The 25,646-nt window shown below is 46.1% G+C and overlaps 4 protein-coding genes and 1 long non-coding RNA gene across 8 annotated transcripts in view; 2 read left to right on the forward strand and 3 right to left on the reverse strand.

The window, feature by feature from the left end:
- LOC119127193 overlaps positions 1 to 25,646 on the reverse strand; it is a 665,522-nt gene that overhangs the window by 219,893 nt on the left and 419,983 nt on the right. The window lies entirely within an intron of this gene.
- LOC119127330 lies at positions 6,831 to 7,698 on the forward strand. The gene is made up of 5 exons (XR_005098803.1): positions 6,831 to 6,856; positions 6,925 to 7,080; positions 7,167 to 7,252; positions 7,474 to 7,582; positions 7,671 to 7,698. It is a non-coding gene; the product is annotated as an uncharacterized LOC119127330 (long non-coding RNA).
- Positions 8,841 to 25,646, forward strand: part of LOC119127287 (C-type lectin lectoxin-Lio2-like) — a 68,825-nt gene continuing 52,019 nt past the window's right edge. The window contains exons 1-7 of one of the 2 annotated variants that reach the window (XM_037259191.1): positions 8,841 to 8,886; positions 8,956 to 9,022; positions 9,092 to 9,225; positions 9,296 to 9,345; positions 9,404 to 9,577; positions 9,667 to 9,812; positions 9,887 to 10,531. In XM_037259191.1, the coding sequence (XP_037115086.1) occupies positions 8,882 to 8,886; positions 8,956 to 9,022; positions 9,092 to 9,225; positions 9,296 to 9,345; positions 9,404 to 9,577; positions 9,667 to 9,812; positions 9,887 to 9,997 (687 nt within the window). In that variant the 5' untranslated portion in view covers positions 8,841 to 8,881 and the 3' untranslated portion in view covers positions 9,998 to 10,531. Of the gene's footprint in view, positions 8,887 to 8,955; positions 9,023 to 9,091; positions 9,226 to 9,295; positions 9,346 to 9,403; positions 9,578 to 9,666; positions 9,813 to 9,886; positions 10,532 to 25,646 lie in introns of those variants that run through there. The other variant, XM_037259192.1, reaches the window with a different exon arrangement.
- On the reverse strand, positions 11,545 to 15,097 carry paip1 (poly(A) binding protein interacting protein 1). The gene is made up of 11 exons (XM_037259091.1): positions 14,672 to 15,097; positions 14,021 to 14,166; positions 13,734 to 13,925; positions 13,464 to 13,576; positions 13,267 to 13,378; positions 13,063 to 13,188; positions 12,872 to 12,981; positions 12,694 to 12,808; positions 12,552 to 12,606; positions 12,332 to 12,416; positions 11,545 to 12,223 (listed from the first exon to the last, which is right to left on the reverse strand). The coding sequence occupies exons 1-11, from the start codon at positions 14,880 to 14,882 to the stop codon at positions 12,136 to 12,138; spliced, it is 1,353 nt and encodes a 450-aa protein (XP_037114986.1). The 5' UTR covers positions 14,883 to 15,097; the 3' UTR covers positions 11,545 to 12,135.
- Positions 16,914 to 25,219, reverse strand: LOC119127285 (fibroblast growth factor 10-like). 3 transcript variants are annotated; one of them, XM_037259188.1, is made up of 4 exons: positions 21,337 to 22,485; positions 17,662 to 17,765; positions 17,322 to 17,551; positions 16,914 to 16,953 (listed from the first exon to the last, which is right to left on the reverse strand). In XM_037259188.1, the coding sequence occupies exons 1-3, from the start codon at positions 21,746 to 21,748 to the stop codon at positions 17,360 to 17,362; spliced, it is 708 nt and encodes a 235-aa protein (XP_037115083.1). In that variant the 5' UTR covers positions 21,749 to 22,485; the 3' UTR covers positions 16,914 to 16,953; positions 17,322 to 17,359. The 3 variants fall into 3 exon arrangements, 1 of the variants encoding a protein (XP_037115083.1); XR_005098780.1 differs by lacking the exons at positions 16,914 to 16,953; positions 17,322 to 17,551; positions 21,337 to 22,485 and adding exons at positions 23,405 to 25,060; positions 25,127 to 25,218; XR_005098779.1 differs by lacking the exons at positions 16,914 to 16,953; positions 17,322 to 17,551; positions 21,337 to 22,485 and adding an exon at positions 23,405 to 25,219.

Here is a 25,646-nt window from a genome sequence, read left to right on the forward strand (position 1 = left end):
TTGTGTCCGAACATCCGAGCAACTTGACTTTGAAAAACTTTAAAACTGTTGAGTCAAGTGTCTTTGCGTTTTCTTACGGCGGCAAAGGAGCCCCGCTTGTGAATTTTAAGTGCGCACTGGCTGTCAGGATGACGTATTGAAGTTGAGCATATAACTTCAAAATATTCCATCTAAAATTGCTCTCTTATTTTGAAAACCGAATGTGTTTTTACTGCGCTTTTCCTTCCATCTCTTTTTTCCGTGTATACTTTTGTTTTTCTTTCGCTCTGTTTTTTTTATTTTTATTTTTTATTCCTAAAACATGGGCACGCTTGGAATTCAGGAGCGGCTGATTCTTTTATTTTGAAAACCGAATGTGTTTTTACTGCGCTTTTCCTTCCATCTCTTTTTTTCCGTGTATACTTTTGTTTTTCTTTCGCTCTGTTTTTTTTATTTTTATTTTTTATTCCTAAAACATGGGCACGCTTGGAATTCAGGAGCGGCTGATTGGACTTTGTGACACTTAGATGAGTTGCACCGTTAGGGTTTAAGACACAGAATGACAACAAGACACAAGAATAATAATAAATGATATATAATAAGAATGATAATAGTGATAATCATGATAATACTAGTTTAATAATAATAAAAGTAATACATTTTTTATTATTAATAATGATGATAATAATAATAAATAAGAATAATCATTTCTTACAGCCCTTTATACAATATATTATGCACGTGTATATCGACAAGATATTTCTTGGCGCCCCTATGATACGAATATTTTCATGATTTATATGAGCTAATTATAATGAATAATAATCAATCATTATTAGTCATTATTATTAATAGTTTCTTACACTCCTTGAGTGTAAGCCCCTCTTCTTACAGCCCCTTTATACAACAGATATTTCTTAGCACCTCTGTTATAAAAAAAAAAATCATGGTTATTATGATCTAAATACAGATCGTAATCATTGTTATATTAATACTTGTAAGTATATTATTAATAATACACCTTCGTGTCTGGTCTGTTATCATCACACACAAAAAAGTTGCAACACAGTTGTGCAGTTCATAATATCGCTGTGCATCATCAAAATGTGTCGGCATATGTTTTCAAAGATTGCAAAATTGAGTATAGGACTTTTAGGAGACTCTGATTTCAATGCGTGTTCCTTTTTCCTAGTGAATCGCAGAGCGCATCTGAATAATTGCATTTGCCCCCCAGAGTCCATGTTTATTAGGTTTGATTGATTGATTGATTGATTGATTGATTGATTGATTGATTGATTGATTGATTGATTGATTCCGCAGTTTAAAAGCCCTTCTTCTCCATGAAACACTCAGTCAGGCCTGGCTTGCTTGGGTTTGTACTTTGATATTAGGAAGGGCGGGCGGGCGGTGGGGCTTCTTGAGCTAAGAAGGGGGGAGCGGTCCAACTGTTGCAACGTGTTCCATTCGCTTGAGTTGCGTTGTGCTTTAGCACCCTCCAGTGGTGAAATGTGCGATGACCTGATTTGAGCTTAGCTCATTGGTCATCGATATGCCACACGTGCGTAACTGGTGGGTGGGGTAGTTGCTCAGGGTGAAGATGATGATGATGATGATGATGATGATGATGATGATGATGGCATCTTTTAAGTGGAACGACTTGCACCATTGGTGGCTGATGACATACCTTTTGCCCCACTGTACATCTGAAGCTTAGTATCATCACTTTGGGGCAATTGTGTGCAATCCTTGGCAGGCGTAAGTGACGCTTTTATGCAAACAATCAGCAGCTCCACTTTGCTGCATGGCGCTGGCTGGACCCAAAAATGAAGGACAGGCAAGTTTTTGGAAGGGGCCAAAGCGACAATGGGCGTTGGCCCCCCCATCTACCCCCCCACCCCACCCCTGACAGAATCCTCCTGCATTTGGTTGAGATGCCCCCAATGAAGAGCACAGAATAAAAACATGCAAGTGTTCCATCAGTGTGCTCTGATCTGTCCGCCTGATCCCCAAATTGTGCCTTCAGCCAACCAGTGTCTTCCCGGGTGGCTCGAGTACAACTACAGCTGCTACAAGAAGGTGGTGACGCCCAACGGTTGGCTGGGGGCCCGGCACCACTGCGTCTGGCAGGGCGGCGACCTGCTCTCCATCACCACCTCGGCCGAGGAGGACTTTGTGAAGCACACCATGGGCAAGACCCGCTTCTGGCTGGGACTCTCCAACCAGGTGCGACGGAAGCAGTCGTGGACTCTGCAGCGACAACTGGAACTGTTTTCTTTTTTGCCCCCCAGAAATGCGACGACGTCTGGTGTGGCTTTGAAGGCGGGAGCCAGAAGCTGACCTGGTCCGATGGCCAGACAACAACACACCGCAACTGGGCCTCAAATCAACTTGAAAGGTAAGACGTCACAACTTTGCACGCTGTTGTCAGGCGGACACGCGTAAAGGTTCTGGAACCAATTTTGAGAACGAGCACGCAAGGAAAAATAGGAAAATGTTCCTTTTTATAATCTACCGACAGCGCCGACGTCGCGTCCTGCGCCTACGTCAACCAAGGAGTTAAGTTGTCGCCTGGGAAGTGGAGGTCTGGCTCCTGCGCTTCCTCATTGGCCTACATGTGCAAACGGCCGCTGAGTAAGTCTGCACGTCCGTGGTCACGTTGCTGATGTAAGGTGAGATGCGCAAACGGGTCTTTTATTGCAGGCTGCCCGGAGGGACGGACGTGTACCTCCAATAATGTTACTGCTGTAATGAAGAGTGAGTTGCAGCACGCTTATTTGCGCTTTAACCATCTCGTCATGGTTTCCTCCTCAATGTTTTTCCTTGTGGCCTCAGCTTCCGACTGCGACGATAGCAACTTCCTTTATGGCGATGATTGCTATCTTTTTGACGCGACGTCTAGAACTTGGGAGGATGACGAGAAGTTTTGTCTCGCCCGGCGAGGCCACCTGGCTAGCATACACTCTAGGCAAGATGCCCGATTCATTATTGGTGAGCACCGCCACAGTCGTCATTTGGCTGAAGCTCTTCTTGCCCTGAAGCTCTTGTTCTCCTTCCTTTCATCAAGATCACACAAATTACCATCGTACTTGGGTGGGAGAAAAGAAGAAGGGCAACAACTACGGGTGGACTGACGGAACAGCTTCTGTAAGTGGATTGCTGAAGGCCTTTGGAAAAGTCATGTTGCAGGCATCCATCTTGTCTAGAGGCATCGGGCAGCCGCTTACAAAGTATTGGCGCTCTGATTTTAGAGAGGAGGCGGTTAAGATGATATATCACGGACGGTCTTTAGGTCTTCAGGGTTAGTTGCTTTGTGCACGTTTTCCCCAGACATTTGGGTTGCCAGGGCGGGCACAATGTTTTATTGCAATGTTCATACTACTATGACTGACAAAGTGAACCCAACAACCAAAGTGAAACTTTAATGAGAGAAGGTACGAGAACGCTGCAAGTGAGGAAATGCGGCGGGAAGATGACTACATCGAATGCAACACGCTAAAGTTCTGTTTAAAATCTCGTCCGCAGGACTACGGAAAAGTTGTCTACAGCTCCAGTGGTGACTGTTCTTATTTGTATACCGACGAAGACCTGTACAGAAACCGTAATTGCCGCTGGACATACCCACCGGTCTGCAAAACAGGTGCAAACGTCCCTCCCGAGCGCCCCTTTTGGATGCGTGAAGCATTTGCTAATATTCGCTCCGCTTTTTCTGCAGCCAAGCGCGGAGGGCCTCCACAGCTGCCACCATTAGTCGGCCAGCCGAGTAGGTGTCCCGCACTGCCGCCGTCTTACGCTGTCTTGCGTTGTCTTACGCTGTCTTACGCTGTCTGGCTCGCAGACTGGACTAAGAAATGCGGCTGGTGGCTGGACTACCCCGAGAGCGACTTCTGCTACCTGATGATCCGCCAGCCCACCATGACCTGGCAGGAGGCGCAAGACGACTGCCAACGCCTCCAAGGGAACCTGCTCAGCATCACCGACGACCATGAGCAGACCTTTGTACATGGTAGGCGGCCATGAATTGAAATATTGGCCATGAACAAGTTGTTGTTATATGTTCATTCCGAACCTATTTAAAACATGAAAATAGGAAAATAAAACACCACTTTAAAGTGCCATATCTAAGTCACTGAAACAAACAACCCAAAAACCCCAACGACAAGAATGCTCGAGTAGGAGGAAGCAGAGCTGTTTAGATTCCCACCCTAATCCGTTCAACCAATAATTCAACACATAAATCAATAAAACACAAGTAGATACACTTTCAGATTCCTTTTTGCCTGTGTGTAGTCAGTTTTGTCTTGTTTTTCCTCATACCATAAAAAGTGCGTTTGTATGCTCCTTGTTATTTTTCCTATTGCTTGACTTATTCGGTGTTACCCCGTATTTCCACGCAGTAGTTCAGATATGGCAATATGTAGGTATCTGGAGTCCGGACTGCTTCTTGCTTTCCTCAGAATTGCAATAATCTTTGACATTTTTGTTTTTACATGATTAATTAATGTGTGATTTCCAGCAGCTTTTTATTGTCAACAGTCACGCCCAGGAATTTTCTTTCAGAAACTCTTTCTTTCATACCATTGTCAATTTTCACTTCCAAACGAGGCTTCGATTTATACCTGACAAATAGTTTTTTTGTTGGCAGTTTGGTTTTACATTAAACCACGTATTCATTTCTGTGGTGATTGTTGGTTTCCATAAGCTGCTGTAAATTGTCCCCAGCGCAATAGATGTTTGTATCCTCATCATTTCATGATGTTGGATACACAAGTCGTTGAAGAGGACCAAGGGCAGAGGTTGTTCACCTGTTTATGGGATACATGATCTCCAGACTTTTTACAAATTGCTGCCTGTTGCTTAAGTAGCTCCTCAGCCAGTCCAGACCAACTACTCTGATGCTGTGATTTACTGGGTCAAATGCTTTTGGTTGATGAAAATCCCAATAACTTGTTTTTTGATCATCTGATGTTCTCTATTAAGATCCATTAGTGTCCTTCCGGAATCCATATTGACTGTCAGCTAAAAGCTTTTTTTTTTTTTTCTTCAATCTCGTTTTCTCGTTTTTCTGTGAACACATATATATATATATATATATATACATACACACACACACATATATATTTGTGCAATATCCGCATTTTTTTGTCAGATGCTGGTTGAGGTCTGATCCCCTCAGCCGTCTACCCTGTTTCAGTAGCTCCAATTTGTGTTTGCAAACCGCACTGTTATTGCTGCTTTGGTTATAATATTTCTCGATGGTCCCCCTGTCTAACTCAATTCCTTTTGAGCTGAGAAAGTCGATCACCTGGAGCTCAACGGATGACGCGTCCTCCTCACTCGGCTCCTCTTGATGATGTCGTTCATTCTGGTACAGGTTACATCAAGGCGCTGATGAAAGCATCCGCTCTGTGGTTGGGCGCCAATGTCCCCATCCGTGACGAAGGCAGCACGTGGGCTGACGGAGCCTCGTTCACTTACGGCCGCTCGACTTCAGGTCTGTCGGAGACGGTTGTCTGCTGCAATTTGGAGGAACGGAAGAGCACTGAGATCTTCTCTCCCGCCCCCCAGGTACCGCCGATGGAAATTGTCTTTCCTTCCTCACTGGCAACGGCGACTGGCACTACGACTCGTGCAACAAGAAGAGAGGTTACGTCTGCAAGAAAAGAGGAAATGGTAAGTGAGAGGCAACGCCCCACCGACTGTCATCGCCCCTTGACGTCTGTGCCTTGATGTCTCTTTTTCTTTCCTCTTGCAGTAAAGGCTACGCCGGCTCCTGAGTGTAAGTCGCCTTTGACTGCGTTGAAAACAATGACCCTGGAGTCACACCATGCCAACCAACAAATTCTGTCCTTTTTCGTTTTTATGAAGTACTCAGCCATGTGTTGAATGTTTTTTGCACCGTTTTACCTTGTACAACGGCACTTTGGTTGTTTCTGAAGCGCCAAGGTGAATGTTCCGGAATCCTTTCAAAATGTAAACGTCTCTGATGCCATTGGGCTAAGCTAACCAAGTCGAGTCCCGGATCTTCCAATTTGCCCGAGAAAATGTAGATTTGGCCAGCCGTGACCCGCAAATTGCCCTTTGCTCAAAATGGTGGACTGAAGGGCAAAAACAGGAGTGTGCTCTGATCTGTTCCCCAAATTGTGCCCTCAGCCAACAAGTGTGCTCCCGGGTGGCTCGACCACGGCACCAACTGCTACAAGAAGGTGGAGGAGCCCAACGGTTGGCTGGGGGCCTGGCACCACTGCGTCTGGATGGGCGGCAACCTGCTCTCCATCACCTCCTCGGCCGAGGAGGACTTTGTGAAGGGCACCATGGGCGAGGACACCCCCTTCTGGCTGGGACTCTCCAACCAGGTGAGACGGAAGCGCAAGCGGGCGTCGACTGCTGCGACAAGTGGGACTGTTGTTCTTTTTCCCCCCAGAAATGCGACAAGTTCTGGTGTCGCTTTGAAGACGGGAGCCAGAATCTGACCTGGTCCGATGGCGAGACAATGAATCACACCCACTGGGCCTCAAATCAACTCGAAAGGTAAGACGTAACTGCTGTTGTCAGGTGGAGGAGCCAATTTTGAAAAGGGCCATTTGGGGAAAGTGAAAAAAAAGAAAAGAAAAACGGGAAAATAATTGCTTGTCTTTTCTCCCGACAGCGCCGACGTTGCATCCTGCGCCTACGTCAACCAAGGGGGAAGGGGTGAGCCCGGCAAGTGGCGGTCTGGCTCCTGTCTTTCCTCGTTGGCCTACATGTGCAAACGGCCGCTGAGTAAGCCTGCACGTTTGTAATCAGGTTGACTTTGAAAAGAGAAAAGCTCCAACAGGTCTTTTCTTTTGTGCAGACTGCTCGAAGTGTAAGCCCAAGAGTGGTCCCGCTGTAGTGACGAGTGAGTTGCAGCACACTTATTTGCACTTGAACATCTTGTCATGGTCATGTTTCTCTTTGTGGCCCCAGCCTCCGACTGCCACGACAACACCTTCCACTATGGCGATTATTGTTATCGTTACGAGAAGACGGTTAAAACCTTTGACGATGCCGAGAAGTTCTGTCTTGCCCGGGGAGGCCACCTGGCTAGCGTCCACTCCGAGAAAGAGGCCCAATTTGTGTATGGTGAGCACCAAGAGGAACCGCCGCAGTCGTCATTTGACTGAAGCTCTTTTTGCCCTGAAGCTCGTGTTCTCCTTCCTTTCCTCAAGATCACTCACGGACCTCACAATCTGCTTTCGTGGGACTCAAGAAGACGACGGGCGACGACTACGAGTGGAGTGACGGAACAAGTTTTGTAAGTGAATTGCCTTTTAAAAAGTCATTTTTCAAAAGATGAGCTGGGAAAGTCCAAATTTGAGCAGGATAAAAAAGAGTGGAGAAATGCCGCTCGAGGCTTCAACGATTGGATTGTTTTGGAGGGGAAATGGGCAAAACTTGGGCGCGAGTGAGCGATTGCCGAGGATGGGCGTTGGGAAGCCGAGCAGACAGAGTCCAATATGCTCATGTCGTCCGCAGGACTACAAGTGGAAACATGACACCAAGGGGGACTGCGCGTTCCCAAATTCTGTTGGGGAGTTGAGTGCCAGCTCCTGCACAACGGAGCGGCCATTTGTCTGCAAAACAGGTGCAAACGCCCCTCCCGAGCGCTCCTTCTGCACACATCAAGCATTTGCTCATATTTGTAAACACCATTCCCCCCTCTTCCCCCGCAGCCAAGCACGGAGGGCTTCCACAGCTGCCATCATTAGTCGGCCAACCAGGTAGGTGTCCCGCACTGCCGCCGTCTTACGCTGTCTTGCACTGTCTTACGCCGTCTGGCTCGCAGACTGGACTCAGAAATGCGGCTGGTGGCTGAACAACCCAACCAACGACTTCTGCTACCTGATGATCCGCCACCCCACCAAGACCTGGCAGGAGGCGCAAGCCGACTGCCGACGCCTCCAAGGGAACCTGCTCAGCATCACCGACGACCATGAGCAGATCTTTGTGCTTGGTAGGCGGCCATGAATTGAAATATTGGCCATAAACAAGTGGATCTATTTTTATTTTCCAACATGAAACAAACAAATAGAAGCTAAAGTAAATCGAAAAAGGCGTCATGTCTTCGTACGCGGTCTTCATACGCGGTAGGCTGGCCATGAAGTTGCTAATTTTTTGAGAAAACCTTTTTTTTTTTAGTCTTGCGACGCCTTCCTTTCCAACACAAAACCTGAAAAACATGGCCAGCTTTGCTTGGGTGTTTTTTTTTGTTTCACTCATTGTTGCAGTATTGTTAGCGCTTTGTCACGGCCGTGCCACATCCATCAAGTTGAAGTGCAGAGTCAAGCGTTGAGTTGTTTTGGAATAATCTTGCTTGTTCTCTTTGGGATCCACAGGTTACGTCGGGTCTCTGCCCTCTCTGTGGTTGGGAGCCAGCGCCTCCATCGAGCATTACGGCGGCAAGTGGGCTGACGGATCCCCCTTCTCTTACCTCCACTCGAGTGCAGGTTGGGCAGAGGCGGTTGTCAGCTGCCTTTGGAGGAACGGATGAGCGCTCAGATTTTGTTTCCCTCCCTCCCTCCCTCCAGGTGTCACTGAAGGGGGGGAATGTCTTTTCTTGCTCACTGGCAGCGGCGACTGGAAGCGCGACAAGTGCGACATGAAGAGAGGCTACGTCTGCAAGAAAAGAGGAAAAGGTAAGTGAGATGTGATGCCCCGCGGTGGACCGTCATCACGTGTCGACATCCACGTTCTGGTTCCCGCTTCTAGGAAAAACAGCAAAACCACAGCTGCCACATGACGGTAAGTCGCCTTAAACGTCTCTGTAAAAAAAGACGTTTGGAGTGCAGTGAGAAACTAGCAAGAAACGGGCTTTGATTTTCTCTTCTGACCCACAGACATCTTATGCAGCAGCACAGCCGCCGACCTCGGCCTCGACGGTTCAATGACGTGAGTCGGACTTGATAAGACGTTTCTTGCCGAAAAGCCTCCTCCTTACTAAACGAACTACTTCCGCAGGGTCCGCTGCCCACCGGGCTGCGCCGAAGCCGGCTACAAGGTCTACGGAACACGGATCTACAAACCGGTATGTTAATTACCGCACGACCTGCAAGCGGAGTTCTTCTTCTATGTCTGAGACGTTCTGTGAGTGCAGGACTCGAACATCTGCGCGGCTGCTATTCACTCGGGCGTCATTGAGAACGAGATCGGAGGAGATGTGACTTTGCTGAAGACACTGCCACAGAAAGCCTACAACGGCTCCGCCTGTAACGGAATCATCTCGAAAGTGTGCGTGCTCCGCTTTCACTGGCGAGTCCGCTTAAAGATGCCCGGCTCATTCTCACTTTACTCTCTGCAGATATGTTGACGAATTGGCTCCGTCTCCGTCTTACACTTTTGCTGCCACGGGTGAGTAGAATGTCCAGAATAGAAAGCATTTCTTCACGTGACGCCATCTTGCACGCAGAGCCGAGATGCTTGGGACCTGACTGGGAGGAGTTTGCGGACTTCTGCTACAAACGTTTTGATGATACAAAGAAGTGGTACGACGCTCAACACTTCTGCAGGAGTCTCGATGCCGAGCTGGTGTCCATCCGCTCCGAGGCTGAGCGGGATTGGCTGCACGACCTCGTGAAGCTTGGTGCGCGCGCGCCAAGCGTCGCTCACATCGGCTCTATCTGCCATATCTGGAAAGCGAATGAGAGCTCTGTTGCCGTTTGTCCTCTGCAGCCCCTGGAGACACGTGGACCGGACTCAACGACCTGGTCGATCGCGGCAGATTCGTGTGGTCGGACCGCCAGATGGTGACCTTCACCAACTGGGCTCCGGGAAAACCTACCGGCCTGATGGAGAATTGCGTGGCCACCTTGAGCCAGGTAGGTGCAGAAAAGATTGACCCGCTCGCCGAAGACAAGTTTAGATTTAAAATCAATCTCATTTTGACTTTCAGTCTGGCAAATGGAAGAAGATGTCCTGCATGGAATTAAACGGCTACGTGTGCAAGATGCCCACAGCGCGTTATCCGCTGGATTTGGAAAGTGCCAAGGCAATTTGCGAGTAATCATATGAATGCAATTGACCTTGCATGATCATTCTGCTTGGTTTACCATGCATTTTGATTGACTGATTGATTTACCATGCATTCTTATGAGTGATTAACCATCCATTAGTCGTCTTGTTAGATTTACCATGTGTTATTATTCTGTTTAAGTTACCATGCATTCTTCTTCTTCTTCTTGACTTAACATGTGATACTATAATTTACCATGCATTATTGTTATTTTGTTCAATTTACCATGCATTCTTATGATTGATGAACCATGCATTAGTCGTCTTGTTAGATTTACCATGTCTTATTATTCTGTTTAAGTTACCATGCATTCTTCTTCTTTTTGACTTAACATGTGATATTATGATTTACCATGCATTATTATTATTATTTTGTTCAATTTACCATGCATTATTATGCTTGATTAACCATGCATTAGTCATCTTGTTAGATTTACCATGTGATTGTTTAAGTTACCTTGCATTCTTCTTCTTGACTTAACATGTGATATTAGGATTTACCATGCATTATTATTATTTTGTTCAATTTACCATGCATTTTCATAAATGATTTCTTACATTTCATTTACTTATTGTTAAATTTACCATGCATTATTATTCCATCTGTCATGTTTATTTGACCCCCAAAAAAACAATAAAATAATAAAGACAATTGGTGTCACTTGTTAACTCATTTGATAGATTATTGATTTGGACAGGGCAATTTTATAATCTGGTCAAATAGATCATTCTTTATTACTCCCGATGTACGAGTATTAGTCAGACCTCCTCATGACGCCATTTTGGTTGTAGCTTTATGTTCTGATGAACTATTGTAGTGTTGTCACTTATAGTGGGTTGCTCGATCCAATCTACCACAATTTTGGTGCATTTTTGCATGGCTCTTTGTAACAATTTGGAAAAAAAGACTTACTCTATTGCTTTCCACGTCACTAAATTCATCCATTGTCCTGAGGTGCTTATCCTCACGAGGCTCGCGGCTAGCCTATTCCAGCTGGGGGCACATCCTGAACTGAGAGCCATTCCCATCACCCCCCTTCAAAAAAAAGAAAACAAGTAGGAACGGTCAATCGGCCTATCATGAATGCTTTTGAAACGTGGGAGGAAACCTACGCCTGCAAACATGCAAACCCCACACGAGATGGCACTAAAGCCTGCGCCTAACGTACTGCACAAATCAAGCATTAGATATCAAAATCCCACCACACTAGTGTCATGTAAAAAAAAAAAAAAAAAAAAGTCAAAAGATGACAACCATGGAAACACATTGATGGCATCGTGACTCCTGACTGTTTCATGCAAAGATGTGCACTGCACTTTTGAAGCACTGAACCGAACTGACCCAAATTGCAAATAGGCTACATAAAATACATGCTCACTGTGGTACCTCTTTTTTTTTTTTTTTCGCTTTGGAAAGCTTTTGATTGTACAGACCACTAGTGTTAATCCTAGCAATGGACAAACCTTCACACATAATACAAGGGAAGCAAACTAACTCAAAACATACATTTAGCATACGCAAGCAGAAATAACAAATGGTCACATCATAAAGATTTAATTGCAGGCAAACAATACTATAAATATCATAAGCACACAATAGAGTATAAAAGAACGTTCTTTTTGACAGCCTCTGTGGTTGCCAATAAACAGTCCTTGAGTGTCAGATGACGACGGATCCTTAATGCAGTGGACTTGAGCCACTGACAGATGGCGACATTTTGCTTCTTTAAACATACTTACACATTTCCCATGCTCACCTGCTCTCGACTTTTTAACTTGCAACAAAACCAGAATACTTGTAAGAAACACAAAGGACACAGCAATCCATATACTTCTTGGTGCTTATTTTGGGCTTAAACTAGTTTCAAGAAGGCTGAATGATACTTCTGGAAAAACAAAAACCAATGGAAATATACAATGACAAAATAACTAACCTTCCAACTGCTTTATTTTTTATTTTTATGTATCACTCCATGGATTGTCTGCCTTTTCTAATCTACTCTGACTGGAGACAAAGCGTCGGAATTGCATCTATAAACAGCTTTGTTAAAATGCAGCCAAATAATATTCGGAGGTTATGAAACAGTAGTTTGCGTCGGTCGCTTCACAATTTTGGAGTGGCCCCTTGTGTTATTGCTGTCGTTTCCTCTCTGACTCCAAATAGAAACTCTCAAAGGCTTCTTCGATCTCCGGATCCATCTCGTCGTCAAAGTCGTATCTGTGAACGCAGCACGAGACGTTTTTTTCCCCCCCCCCAGAATTACACGCAGAATTGTTGTGAAAAGGGTTCGGGGACTCGGGAGCGACGAGAAGAAAAACGACTTACTCATCATCTTCAGTTTCATTTTCCCCACCGAAATCATGGAAGTAGTCTTGCTTTTCCATGAGCTCCTGGTATTTCTCGGCATATTCTGTGGAAGCAAAATAATCCCATTTAGAAGGAGAAACGTTTTCCTCCTACTTTACAGAGGGAACACAGTGAGTCAAGTAAGAAGAAGAAAAAAAAAAAAGCTCAGGTTTAGCATCGAGCGATCGGACAGTCTTACCTGGGTCTGCAGCTGTAAAAGGAGTTCCGTCCTCTGTGTAGAAAGTGGGCTCATTCTATCGGAGAAGAAAGAAAGAAAAAAAAGCAGCGTTAATAACCAACAAATGAAGAATGAAGAGATGTCCCGCCCACGCCACATTCACCATGAAGTAGTTGGGGTCGTTGTCGGGCGTAGCATTGCTGCTCACAGCGGCGCACACTCTCCCCCAGTCACTGGAGCGCAGCTCCACCAGCTTTAGAAGCATTTGCCGCACATCCCTGAGACGGAAAGTAGACTTGCTCACGTTGACGCAACGTGTCCAGCGGCTTACAAGCACACACCTACTGCACGTGGCATCCAGTACAATGGTTTCTATCCTCTGGATCAGCGCGTCCATGAACGTCGTCTTGCCTTGTTCTTTCCACGCGTCGTCCAAGGCGGAGCCGGTCAGCTGCAAAGTGTTGACAAAGAAACCGGCACATTCCAGCAATTGCTCAACGGGATCACGCCGAGTCATTAAAGCTTTCCAAACCTTGAGCAATTTGACAGCACAGATGATGTTTGCGTCCACTGGATTGGAGAGCAGCGAGTTCAACAGGTCTTTCAATGCCAGCAGGAGGACGTTGGCTCGAGTTACACTTCCGTTGCCACTCTTCAGCTGGACACAAACACATTGAGCGAGAGGCCTTTGCGCACATGACGCTACACGCTGCCATCTCGTTGATCGACTTTTTACCTCCAGATGAAGGTAGAGCTCACCAAGAAAGAGCGCAAATGCGTGGAACTTTTTCTGTGTTTCAGGGTCTCCTTGCACAGCGACATCTCTCTGCATAAATTCTTTTTGACACCTGCAACACGCAACGCTTTGTTGTTGTGTGGTGAGGGGGAAAAAAACAGAACTACCGGGAACTGTATAATACAAGGGAATTTTACTTTTGCAGGAGCAGCTGGCGAAAGTTACCGCCGGGTGGGCTGAGGTTGAGATGATGGGACAGATAGTTGCAAAGTCGTGCGCCCGTGTAAGCGAAGTTGGGGATGGCGGTGGACTGCAATGAAAACATTTCGTGACAATTCCCAGAGCACAAGCGTGTGTTTTGCACATAATGCATGCATTGGATTATTATTGTTTTTTTTGTTTTACAAACACAGGCAATAAGTATTAGAAGATAGAATATCAGAAATATGATAAAGAAAGAGCCATACCTCTGTGTAGATCAACTCCACCAGTTCTGCCAACAACTGCACGGTCGTAACATACGAATTAAGCACGCTAGTTATGTGTTCAACGTCCGACTCAAACATTCCCGGCGAGGAGCTCAGGTGGCATAGGAAATCCCGCACCATGTCAGCCAAGGTCGGAGCACTGCAAGTGTCATCATTGTCCTCATAGAAAGCCTGGACATTGACAGGAAAAAGGCAAAACAAGAGAATCATCTTTTTGACACTGTTTTAAATGGGAAAGAAAAGAATGGCCTGATTATGCTGCTCACGTCATTTTGGTACCCAGCGGTTGGGACAAACTCTGGAGCGCTGGCAGAGAGCTTGGACGACTCAACCAAGGAATTGAAATGATGACTCCCCACAGACACTGAAGGGCTGATGGCATTGTGTTGATCTGTGTTCTGTCTTTTACTGTCTGAAAGTAGAGGAAGGAAAATTGGCAACAAAAGTATCAAGCGCTTACACGAGATCTCATGGTTACCTCAGGAATTGTCTCTTTTTTTTTTAATACAGCGGGTAGGATGTCGGACTGAGAGTGATTTCATAATACTGGTCACGTGATCACAACACCTAAGTGCCACAGTAAACCTTCGTTTTAAGTTTTACTTCGATGTTTCATCTTTAAACGGGGCTCATGTAGAAATCGACAAACGAGTATTTTTAACTTGTCCCCACGTCCGACATAAAAATCCTAAATTAGCACCAATTCGAGGTTATTTTTGTTTTGCGCTCACGACGACACTTCCACATTTAGTGGTGGAGTAGCCGTTAGCCTTTTAGTGAAGTGGGGTGCGTTTAAATATGTTAGATGACGCACTTTGGCCTACAGTAACCTTCCAAAACAAGCGCAAGTTAGCATGGCTTGAAATATGAAAGCTAAACGCTAGCTAGCGTTAGCCATCGGTCAGTTTGTTCCTTACCTCCACTAACACCTGCAGCGCCATTTTCAGTAGCCGTGCTAACGTTGCAATCCCCGGGAGCTGGATATGATCGAGGCTGTCTCAAAGGTTCCCTTTGGTTAAAAATTGTCAAGCGACTGTCGCTGTCCCAACCTGAACTCTGGAGTGCAGCGTCTGCTGGAAGATTTCGGCTTCTCCCAGCTCCGGGAGCTCGATTAAAATTCTCGTTCATGACCCACTTGTTTGTTTTGGTTTTTCAGTTTCGTCGCTGAGAAGAAAACATCTAAAGAAAATGAAGAAAGTCCGTTTTTCCTAAAAATAAAACCCAAATCCTGGTGGTTTAGAAACGCCAATTCCTTCGGTTAGATCATGTTGGCGTTTAGGACATTATTAACTTTTTGGGCCACTTCCTGACAACAACAAAAAACAGAGGGGTTTTAATATTAGAGGACGAATTGCCGTCACCTAGCGGTGTGGAGTGGAAGTTCACGTCCAAATGAAAAGTTCAAAGGCCGAGGAACGCCCTTATGACAAAATCAGTTATAGTTTCAAAACATTTTCCACCATCAATGGGACGTAATAATGTAATCCTTTTCATCGAAACATAGCATCATTCTCAACACACATAAATTAGGTAAAAAGGTCAAGCAAAAAATCACTCAAATATTACAGTAAATGCCCAATGGCAACACTAAATACAAAAATCAAACATTTTTCTTGCCCAGCAAAACAATAGCAAGCAAAATGAAATAAAAAAAAATTTCTCACTACAATATCTGGTATTTGCTTCATATATATAAAACTCTTGAATCTTGAATATGGGTAAAATAAGTGTTCAAATAGTTTTTTTTTTTTTTTTTTGCAGCAGCAGCAAATGTACGATCAATACAGAATTGTCTATGTGACATTGTTCATTGTGATGCAGCCTAACTAATTTTCACCCCAAAGAATATATTCGGAAGCGCCTCTCCCACCTCGAGCTCATTCGGTAGCGGCGCGTTGCAAACATGTGCTGCACCAGACTTCTCAGTGTAAGTATTCATTAGTTGTTTTCAGCCTGCAGCCATTTTCCACTTGTTTCCCAAAGCTGGATCGCATTATGCCCCAATGAATTCCCGCGCCTGAATGTGAGGACCTACTTTGATAAAAGATTGCCACGGCTATTTTCTCTCATTGCTGTCCCCCATATGTCAGTGTCCTGGAGGAAGTTGGAATACTTTCAAGTGTCGGGGGGACTGCACATGATGACAAACGACACTGGTGCTAATGATGGAGGAGGAGTCGGGCACAAGTGTGTTTGCTGATGGGCCGTGTTCCTTACAAGGCCACTATTCATTAGCTCCATTTAGGCTATTTCCCTGGTGTCCCATTATATAGTAAAGAGCCATTAGGAATGAATTACAGAAAATTCAAGGCTAATCTGTGGTTGACTTTCCATCCAGGGGTCCAAAGACTTCTCTTTGTTAACCCAAATGATCTCGGATTTCGTAATGTCAACTATATTGTCTGATACAGTAAATGTCACTGGAGGAATGCATGGCAGCAGTTCTCATTCCACAAAGGTAGGTGGTCTCTCACTGAGAGCTTGTGAATGTTTTGCAAATGTAATTAGGTCATTTGGTTTATTTTTTGGTCAGGGTTAAGTAAAGGTTGCAAAGACTTTTGCAAACAGTCCGTCCCTCCCTCCATCCATCCATCCATCCATCCATCCATAGAGAAATGTCAGTCTCAGGGTCAACAGTTGAGAACGACTTCTTTATATTGTGCCAGAGTTCCTGAGATACACCAAGATAGATATCCGTCGGGACAGGATAAAAGGACACGAGGTCCGGAAGCTTGCGGCGTTAATGTTCTCCCCGCCCGCCCGCACTCATTTGGTGTGGCATCATCTGTCACTGATTAGCACGCTTGTGCCTGATGACTTAAGGAAGTGGGTGGTCAGGCGTAGGTCATGTTGTTCCTCTTCTAGGTTCTTCTAAATTCATATTTTCAGCAGGTGCTTCAGTGTCGATGCTCACCTCGGGTGTGGTCGACTCCAATTCAGTTCCGCCTGCTGTATCAGCGTAGCGTACTCCCCCTCCCCCCTGTCTTGTCTTTATGTTTCCGCTCGGTTTGGGAGATAATCAGAGCAATGGTTGCCACATGCATCAGCCAGCCTTCAGTCATTAATGCTTGCCTTGTCAGCCATGCAGATAAGGACTCGCATACCGTGAAGCCAAACACTCACAAAAGCCAAGAGTGTGCGGTCAACACAACAGATGGAGAGGAGAAAAACTCGATTTTATTTCCACTTGATAAAGATCCTATAAAAAAAAAAAAAAAGAAGTAAAGATTGCCAAGGAATGCTCACATTGTAAGTGTTCCCATCCAGTTAAATAATCACAAAATAAATAAATCGGTAGAGTGGAGGTGTTGAACATTTGCTTTGTTGCGTTCTCTCATGATAAACGGGACAGCCGCTTGTCTGCATCTACGCTCGCTGGGAGAGTTTATATTATATTATTTCATTTGCCATTTAGCTCCTGTTTGGCACAGAAATAAGATAAATATTGCATCCTGTGCCACAAACACACCCTCCTCTCTAAAATAAAGTACACAATCCCGGTTGTTTGTCAGTGTTAGTGCCTTACTTCTAAAAAAAAAAAAAAAAAAAGTCCAAGTAAGTCTTCACCTTCAGGAGAGGAACGTCTCTTTTCACCAGTGCTGCATTCACGCCATGATTGGAAGGAAGTGGGTGACCGTGTTTTTCCTGCGAGTTCTTTTGCCTCGCACGGGCCTCCCATGGATGTTCAGACCCACAAACATCTGCCGCTTCTTGTTCTTCCACTCGGCCGACGCGTATGTGTTGTAGCCGTTTTCTTCGATGCGCTCCTTTAGGGTGCAGTCGATGCCAAACTCCCTCTTAAAATAAAAATAAAAAATCATTTAAAAAAAAAAAAAAAAGATTTTTCATTTTAAATTTTTTTTTAAAAAATAAGTTCAGGATGATGTGTCGAGACAAAAGCTCTCACCGCGCCGTAGAGCTCTCCCTTCCTGCTGATTGCCAGATAGTAGTTGCTGTGCAGCCCTTTGATAGCCACCACTCCCACGTCCACCGATGTGATTTCCAGAATACCTGCAAAACAGTAAGAAGCATTCCGTTCATACGCGTGTGTGTGTGTTTGTGTGTGTGAGAGAGACAATACCCAGATGTAAACGTGTTAAGTCTTTTCCTGCTGCAGATAAGAGAACAATGATCACCGTCTGTCACTTGTGTCATTCACTCCTCTTGCATTGTGTGCACATCAACCAAAGTATGATTACAATTAGAAAGCCCTACACCAAGAGAACACAAAATGAGAGACGTTTCCAATTAGAGCGCCTCGTTGTCGCCGGTGAGTGCATGCAAAGACGGAAGAACGACTAGGAGGGGGAAAAAATGTCTTCACAATGATGCCTTAAGTGGATGTGGGGACTGTGTTGGACTGGTGGTGATCGTCGGGCATTCAATGTTTGTAATCGGGAAGTGTCTGTCTGGAGGTCCCGTGATTGTCTCCTTCACTACTTGCATCCTCGCATGGGGAGACAAACGTCACGTCTTGACACCCTTTGATCAACACCACTCTTCTGTCTGATCACTGCTTCCGTCTACACCCTGTTCCGGATGTGAGCGGAGCACGCAGGTGTGTCCCAAAAGAAAAGCATAAAAAGCACGACGAGTTCTCTCCTTGTCCGCGAGGTCGTGACTGTATCAATTTCGAGTTCAAACGGTGGCACCTCAGGGCGATGAGGTCTGAAGCGGCGAGGCGGCGGCAGCGGGGACTGTGACACATCGGCCATTGAAGATCTGAGAGGAGCCGATTTCTGTGCGCTGATCAGGTGTCTGGGATGAAGTGAGGATGTAAGACAATCTACGAGCGGCTCTGGCCGCTCCGTAAACATGGCAGGGATGAAAAGCCGGAGAACAGAGGATGACAGTGAGACCGGGGGGGTGGGGATTAGAAAAGGCTGCGATGATCACTGATCAAAGTCGGCCACCGGAGGCAGGGGCGAGACAGCTTGGATAAAGGAGCCACTGGCTCACACGCACAAAATGTGCCCGAGTAGGTGGATATATACGCTCGGCCTCGCTTACAATTGATGCCAGAGCTGCTGTGACTGACGTACGTCATACTGAAAGCTTCGTCTCATGTCGCTAAAATTCATAAAGTCAGCTCAAATGAAAGCATTCACAGTCAGCTGTCTTAGCGTCATCAAAACGGAAGCAAGCACACAAAATGTGAATGTAAAAAAAAAAAAACACATAAAACTGACCTGTGACGAAAAAAAGTACTTTTCACGACAAAAGTTACCCCAATGTGTGACTATTGAAAATTGTAATTGCAATATCTCTGGTTTTAAAAGATAAAGACAATTTGTATTTTTAGTAATGACACAAAGTTGATGCAAAATTTGTATTTGCAGGCCGCATGTGGCGGGCCGTATCTGGCCCCCAGGCTTTGACTTTGACACCTATGATTTCGATCGTGCATGTGTATCAGATGAAGCAGCTATGTGGATGTAAAATGCGGCAACACGGCTCGCTCAGCTAATGCTCAAAAACTGCAAATGATGCGTTGGCTGAGGATCGGATGCATTTTTTCCCCAAAGATACGAGAAGGCGTGCGCTTTGCAGCTTGTTGTGCTCTCTTTGCTCATTCTTGATTCATACCTGGGTTCTTCCTCTTGATATAACATTTTATCTTCCCAGCTGGCTCAGAATAACGTGTCATCTTCATGCTCTGTCTGGCTATGTTCTAGCAGCACTTGAAAAGGACCACACTAAGCGTATGTACATTTCAATGAAAAGATATACACCCCCCCCCCCCCCCCCCCCCCCCCAAGCTCCATCTGTTTTTTTCCCCACTTGCACAAACTCACTATATATGTCCACAAGCCTCTCACATGGCACCTCCACACACACACGCTGGTTGTCAGGCAACTTAGTCTTATATTTTTTTCCTTTTTGCACTCCACCACGTGCTTGTGCCGAGAGGTACTTAGCGAAGAATCTGGCTCTGTACGATATCTCGTTCCAAGCTTCACACATGCTCCCAGCGGGTCGGAAAGCCATGTGGGACAGTTTTACGCTGGCATCCCCATAAATCTGTGGGGGACTGGATACGGGCTCTTTGAGCCGGGTCCCGGCCGGCAGGTCTGCAGGCAGCACCCAAAACCGGAGTTTACACATCCTAAGCACCTTCATAAATTTCATTAGCGGGAACGCTCATATCGACCTTGCGTTTCGATGCTCGGGCTGGACACGGCTGTTCCAGCGCTCACGGAACAAAAACGGGATATTTTGTCACTTCAAGGGACTGCGCGGAGTCTACAAAAGACATCAGACCTGGGATCATGTCTGGCCCCGGGGAGCAAAGACTGAAGGTGCCGTTGTGTGGGGTGTCCTTTACCGTGTGAACCTGATACAAGAGCACAAAATCCACACGGTCACCCCCTCGGGACAGAGAAACGCCATTGATGTGGAGGACGCACGACTTTGATGTGCCCAACCACAATGATTAGCCTGCCGTGCCATTCATAAACTTGCACGCCCAACTCGCCCCCGCGACGCGAAGGTTGCGCTCGCTGACTCCCTGCGAAAAGGGCAACGCATACACTCTCGAAAGTGAGGCCTTCTCGGCCGACACGAGGCTAAATCAGCTCTCGCGTGCACATAAACTTTCAGACGCATTTGCACACCGCTAATATAAAAGTCAAGTCGCCTGTGCACCGTGCGTGTCACTTTTTACGACTTAAAAGAAACATGTCACAAATACGGCAGTAAAGGCATCAGCGTTTAATACGGGTGATAAATAAAGTGGCTTCTGTCATGACCTTGTCAAAACAAAAAAAAAATCTCCCCTGACGTTGTTGCTCGCTTTGATTGAAAGTGTGGTTTAGCATTCCCGGGGGAACATTAAAAGGTTACGCGCGTTCGCTCGGGGTTGGGAGGGAGGGGAAAAAAAAAAAAAAAAAATGCATGTGAGCGAGCACTTGCGGTCGTTGCCAGCTATACGGTCACACACCCACTGGGGCATGCGAGAGCATGGCCACGCACACGCGACGACGCACACCCATACGTGTAATTGCTCTTCTCAAAAACAAACAACTTGTAATTTGCTCAACTGGGAGATACAGAGAGGCAGGAGGATTATGGAAGCATCCTTGTGCTTGACATCCGTAACCCCCCCCCCTTATCAGCGTTTACTCTGGGCTGTGAAGACAACCTGATAACGGCCGCCCGGGTTATCTGCCTCTGCTCCGTTTAAAGCCATCGGAGGGCTACTAACTCTATGCTGAGTGTTTGGACAGGTCAGATAATGTCAGATGTCTGGTTTGGAACCCGACGACCGGGAATGCTTGGACTCGTAGTCCAGAATCGGATTCCCTCGGAACAGTAGCGCATCGAACTCCCTGAAGGTCATTTTTGTTTCTCTAGGGGTGTGCAAATTTGGTCCACGAGGGCCGCTATCCTGCAGATTGTGTATTTCTCCAGCACACGTGATTCAAAAGATCAGCTCATCAGAAAACTCTGCAGAAGCTTGATAAGGATCATGACGGTTTGAACTCGGTGTGTCGTAGGAGAGTAACGTCTAAAAGACCCAGGATGGCGGCAATCCTCGAGGACACAGATGTCACTTTACGTTTGATTCCTGTCGATTACTTACTGAGAGGATCATCCTTGCTCTTTGTTCCATTGACCCTTCCGTTCTTGTCGATCCTCAGGAAAAATTTCTGGAAAGAGAACAGCTTCCTCCTCCGTATGTCTCCTTGGAGATGGTTGTAACTGCGCACGTGCCTACCCTGCGGCCCCCCAGTCCGAGCCGGGGGCTTGTAGACGCTTTCTGAAATGTTCAGCGGACTCGGCGCTACGGTGAGCCTCAGTCTGTGATTGCAGGCTGCTCGGGGAAGGGAGACAGCGAGAGCGACCAGGGCTAGCAGCAGAGACCGCGAGGAAAACAGCGTGGCGGTGGCGGCGGGCCTCAACCAGTGGCCGCTCCCACAGCGAGAATGAGCCCCAAAGTCAGTGGTGGAGCAGGACAAGGCAGCCTTACTCCCTCCAGCAGCACATCTGATCATGGTAGTGTGCTGGGTGGAGGACTGGAGGCAGCCTCAGAGCTTGGGACATGCTGCTGGGGGCGCAGATAGACTGGGAGGAAGGGAGGGCAGGGAGGGGAGCCCTCCACACTCCGGCTCAGATATTCCCCCCCTGCAGGATCCAAATTATGCAGCACCTGTATGAAATCCTTCCATTTCCCTTTGTCTGATGTTTGACCTAAAAAGCGGCTCAGTCAGCCAGCCTTTAGCCGCTATTCCTCCAAGTTCTGTACTTTTGGGAAATCACAAAGTCTGCAGGAAGGAGCATCAATGGAGTGAAAAGAGTAGAAAATCAGCTTCTGGTTCCTCATTCAGCAGATCCACTGGAAAACTGTTCTGGTGGTTGCCGTCCTGTGGGTCCCTTGGTCCAGAAAGCCGCTATAGTTGGGCAAAAAAAAAGTTGGAAATCTCCCTCATGTGGTGAATTCAAATAACGGGCAGCGTGCAGCGGAGCTCGCTACCGGCCAGACTCCACGTGTGCCGTCGAGCCTCGGGGAAGTTTTGGGTGTGTCAGATAATCCATCCGACTCGTCTCTCTCCTCATCTGGAGCTGCCGCCTCCCCGAAAGATGGCTGCAAACTATCAGGCAGCACCGAGGCGCTCGGGCACTGAGACTTGAGACCTCCTCCTCCTCCTGGTTTTTGTCAAGCCTTTGATGTGAGGAAACCTGCTGCCATGTCTTCACCTGAAGGCTGATCACTAAAAATGAGTGTGCAGCACGCGGTCGTGCGACTTTTAGGTATTTGAGCCCTCCCTCGCTCACACCCTGTGTGTGCGTGTGTGCCTCCTTGCCCACTAGTCTTAACTTTTGAGACTGTGCGAAAAGTGATCACAGCTATGATGGTTTATGCTAATGTTAGCTAAAACTAATTGTGGGTTTCGCTCAGTGCTGTACACGAAACAAAAAGTTAAGGATTGAGCTACTGTATTAAAAATATTTGGAAAATTCTTCATGTTTTATAAAAACGCTTTTAAAAAGAAAAGATAGAAGGCCGTAAAGATATTTCACAGGAAGATTTGAGCCAAAGGCCTTGTGGATGAATCAGGTTAAGTGGACATTGCTGCTACTTGTTCATCTCAGCCATCTGAACATTGTCTTGGCCTCAAGGAACTTTTGGATTTTTTGATGCAATGAAGCTCCCTTGACATGTGACTTCCTCTCATACTCATCAGCGTCTTGTCAGGTCTTTTCAACCGTCAAATAAATAAAAGTCTGAGGTGGAGTGCATAACGTTAGCTTCCTCAGCTAGCACAATATTGTAGCAACTTTTTATTGGCAATTAAGCTAATTGTTTCACCATTTTTAAAGATTTTTTTTTTTCCTCTGGAAAACACATAGTATGTGATTTTCAAAATAGCCAAATCGGGCCATGGAGTTAATTGAGGCAAAAACTCATAGAATGAATGACACCTGTCATCAAAACTGCGGTGCCGTTCATAAAACATGCAGTGCAATATTGTTTGAGATTTCAAGCGGGGGGAAGCCGGTGGTAAATGACAACTCAATAAGTGTAATGCGCTGAAAGTGTGTTGACGTTTTCAGGCCAATGACCTTGCCAGCGACATAAATCAGAAGGTAAACTGACATTTTAAACTCCAGCAAACCTGCGCTGGCACTCTTATCTCATTTCCACTGACCTTCGTGTCTTTTAATGTCGACGTCTGGACTCTTGCTCACTTTCCCGCCACTTTTTTACTGGCCGCTTTAATGTCCATCAACGATCTACGGCCAGAGCGGCGGTCTGGTCTCCACTGTGCGTGCCGTGCTTTATCTGAGGATGAAAACAAAACAATCTTATCAGCACTTCCTTTGCGGCGTCCCTTCCCTTCCCACTGTGATAACCACAATCGGTGTAAAATATCAATTTGGGTCGCAGCTAATGGCAAGGGTTCTTGTTTGTTTGTTCCACCTCATTTTCTCAAACTGAAATCAAATCATCATAAAGTAAAAGAATAAATCACATATAATAATAATATTAATAATAATAATAAAAATAATAACAAAAGAACATATACAATAGTAAAAATGTAAGGGACTTGCTCTGGGCTTTCTTGTTCAGACACGTCGCGACGTCGTCCTCTCGGGCCTCCCTCGCAAAGACGTTAACATACTCACAAGCTTTGCGGGATTTCTCGGGTGGCTAAGAAGCAAATTCTTCTCCGCATAAACACACGTGGCAATATAAGTGGGATCTGCAGATGGTCTCAACTCAGCTTCAGCTTTTAGTCTTTCTTTGGAGACAAAGCTCCTTGAGTTGAATTTCAAAGTTCCTGAGAATCGGCAAGAAATGATTTCCTGATCCAGGCCTACATGATGGATGATGGTGCTGTATTAAAAATCAAACACTGGATTTTTATACACTCGAGACTGGCGACTGACTACTTGGTGAACCCGGTGTACAACGAGCGTGTTCCAGTCGTGTGTCAGGACTCTGTGTTAGCCCCTCTTCTGCATACGCTATCGTTAAGCAGATGTTTACCGGGTGGGGGGGGAGCCCCTCGCGCCATGTTTCTCCAACTCCATATCCACATGTGGCGTGTGAGAGAATCAAACGCGCAAGTCGCAAACAAGCCAAGTGACCTATGGGAACCATGTGTGAGCTTACCCCGAGGCCCGCTGTGTGTGCGCCGGGTCACAGGAGGCTGAGGCTTTAATAAAGGAGCAGGTCTGGTACAGGGATGCCAGTCTGGGAGCCTGGGGACATGCAACCTGATGGGCTCCAGATGAGAGCCACCACGCTGGCTGGACCTTTTGCTACAAAGCTTGCACATGTTCCAGACATGTTTTTGTCACAGTCTGCTTGGATTGGATTTAAAAGGGCTCTTCGTCGATCACAGTAGAAGGTGGAAAGCCAGACACACACACACACACGCGCAACCAGAGTCATTGTTTACTCATGAATGACTTTTTTTTTCCCTAGGGACCTCACATATGAGGAAAAAAAAAAATCACCAGGTGGGTGCTGCACAACGATATCGTCATCAAGTCAAAAGAGATATCTGACATTTTCATTAACAAATTAAAAAAAATAAAATACAACCAGTTGTACCTCGACCTTCTTCTTATCACATTTGAATATTTCATGGGACCCCAGCGTTATGCTGTCGGGGTGTCTGGTAATCGGCAAGGTTATGGGTTTTTTTTTCTTCAATGGATGCTTGTTACATTATCGGGACAAGCTTACATCACGGCGCCCTGCTGAGTGTCAACTTCTACAGGACAAAGCAATTTACTTACTGGTCACATACGGGATGGAGTCATCAAGACTTGGCTTTCCTCTGCAGCAACTCGGCCTATTGATGACATAGATATTAGTGAAAATGCGCATGTCTGACCTCTTTGAATGAGAATCCACTTACTTCACTCAATGTCTTGCGCACATTGTTCTTCTTCTGCACACGCACAGCACTCCCAATCACTCAGATGTAGACATTGGTATTCATTTGAATCACGTTATGGACTTCAATTCACCTCGAGTCGTATTATAGTCGACGACGGAAAAATGTTCTGTCGTTCAGCCCGTCTTGCGCAATCGCGGTCAGATGAAGTGACGTAACACAACAAGGGCCGGTGTGTTAGGTAATGCACATTTTGCTTCATCACGGTAACGAATACATGCACAATCTCTGTTTGGAGACCTCAAAGGTCCGCCTTGACCCAGTATTGTGTTACTTCTTCCATTACTGCTGACCAACTCTCAGTGCCTGGCTTGAATGACAGCAGCGGGGGTAGCGTGAAACGCTGCTGTGTCATTCCGTGGCGCAGAGGAACCGTGGTCCAGATGAAACGGATCCCTGAACCCGAGCCGGGGGCTGCTCGGGTTGTCGTAACACATCCTGCAGTATCTTAGCCGACCGACAATGAGGATGTCACAAAGCA

Source organism: Syngnathus acus, chromosome 9 (genome assembly GCF_901709675.1).
Source record: "Syngnathus acus chromosome 9, fSynAcu1.2, whole genome shotgun sequence".
NCBI classification, from domain to species: domain Eukaryota; kingdom Metazoa; phylum Chordata; class Actinopteri; order Syngnathiformes; family Syngnathidae; genus Syngnathus; species Syngnathus acus.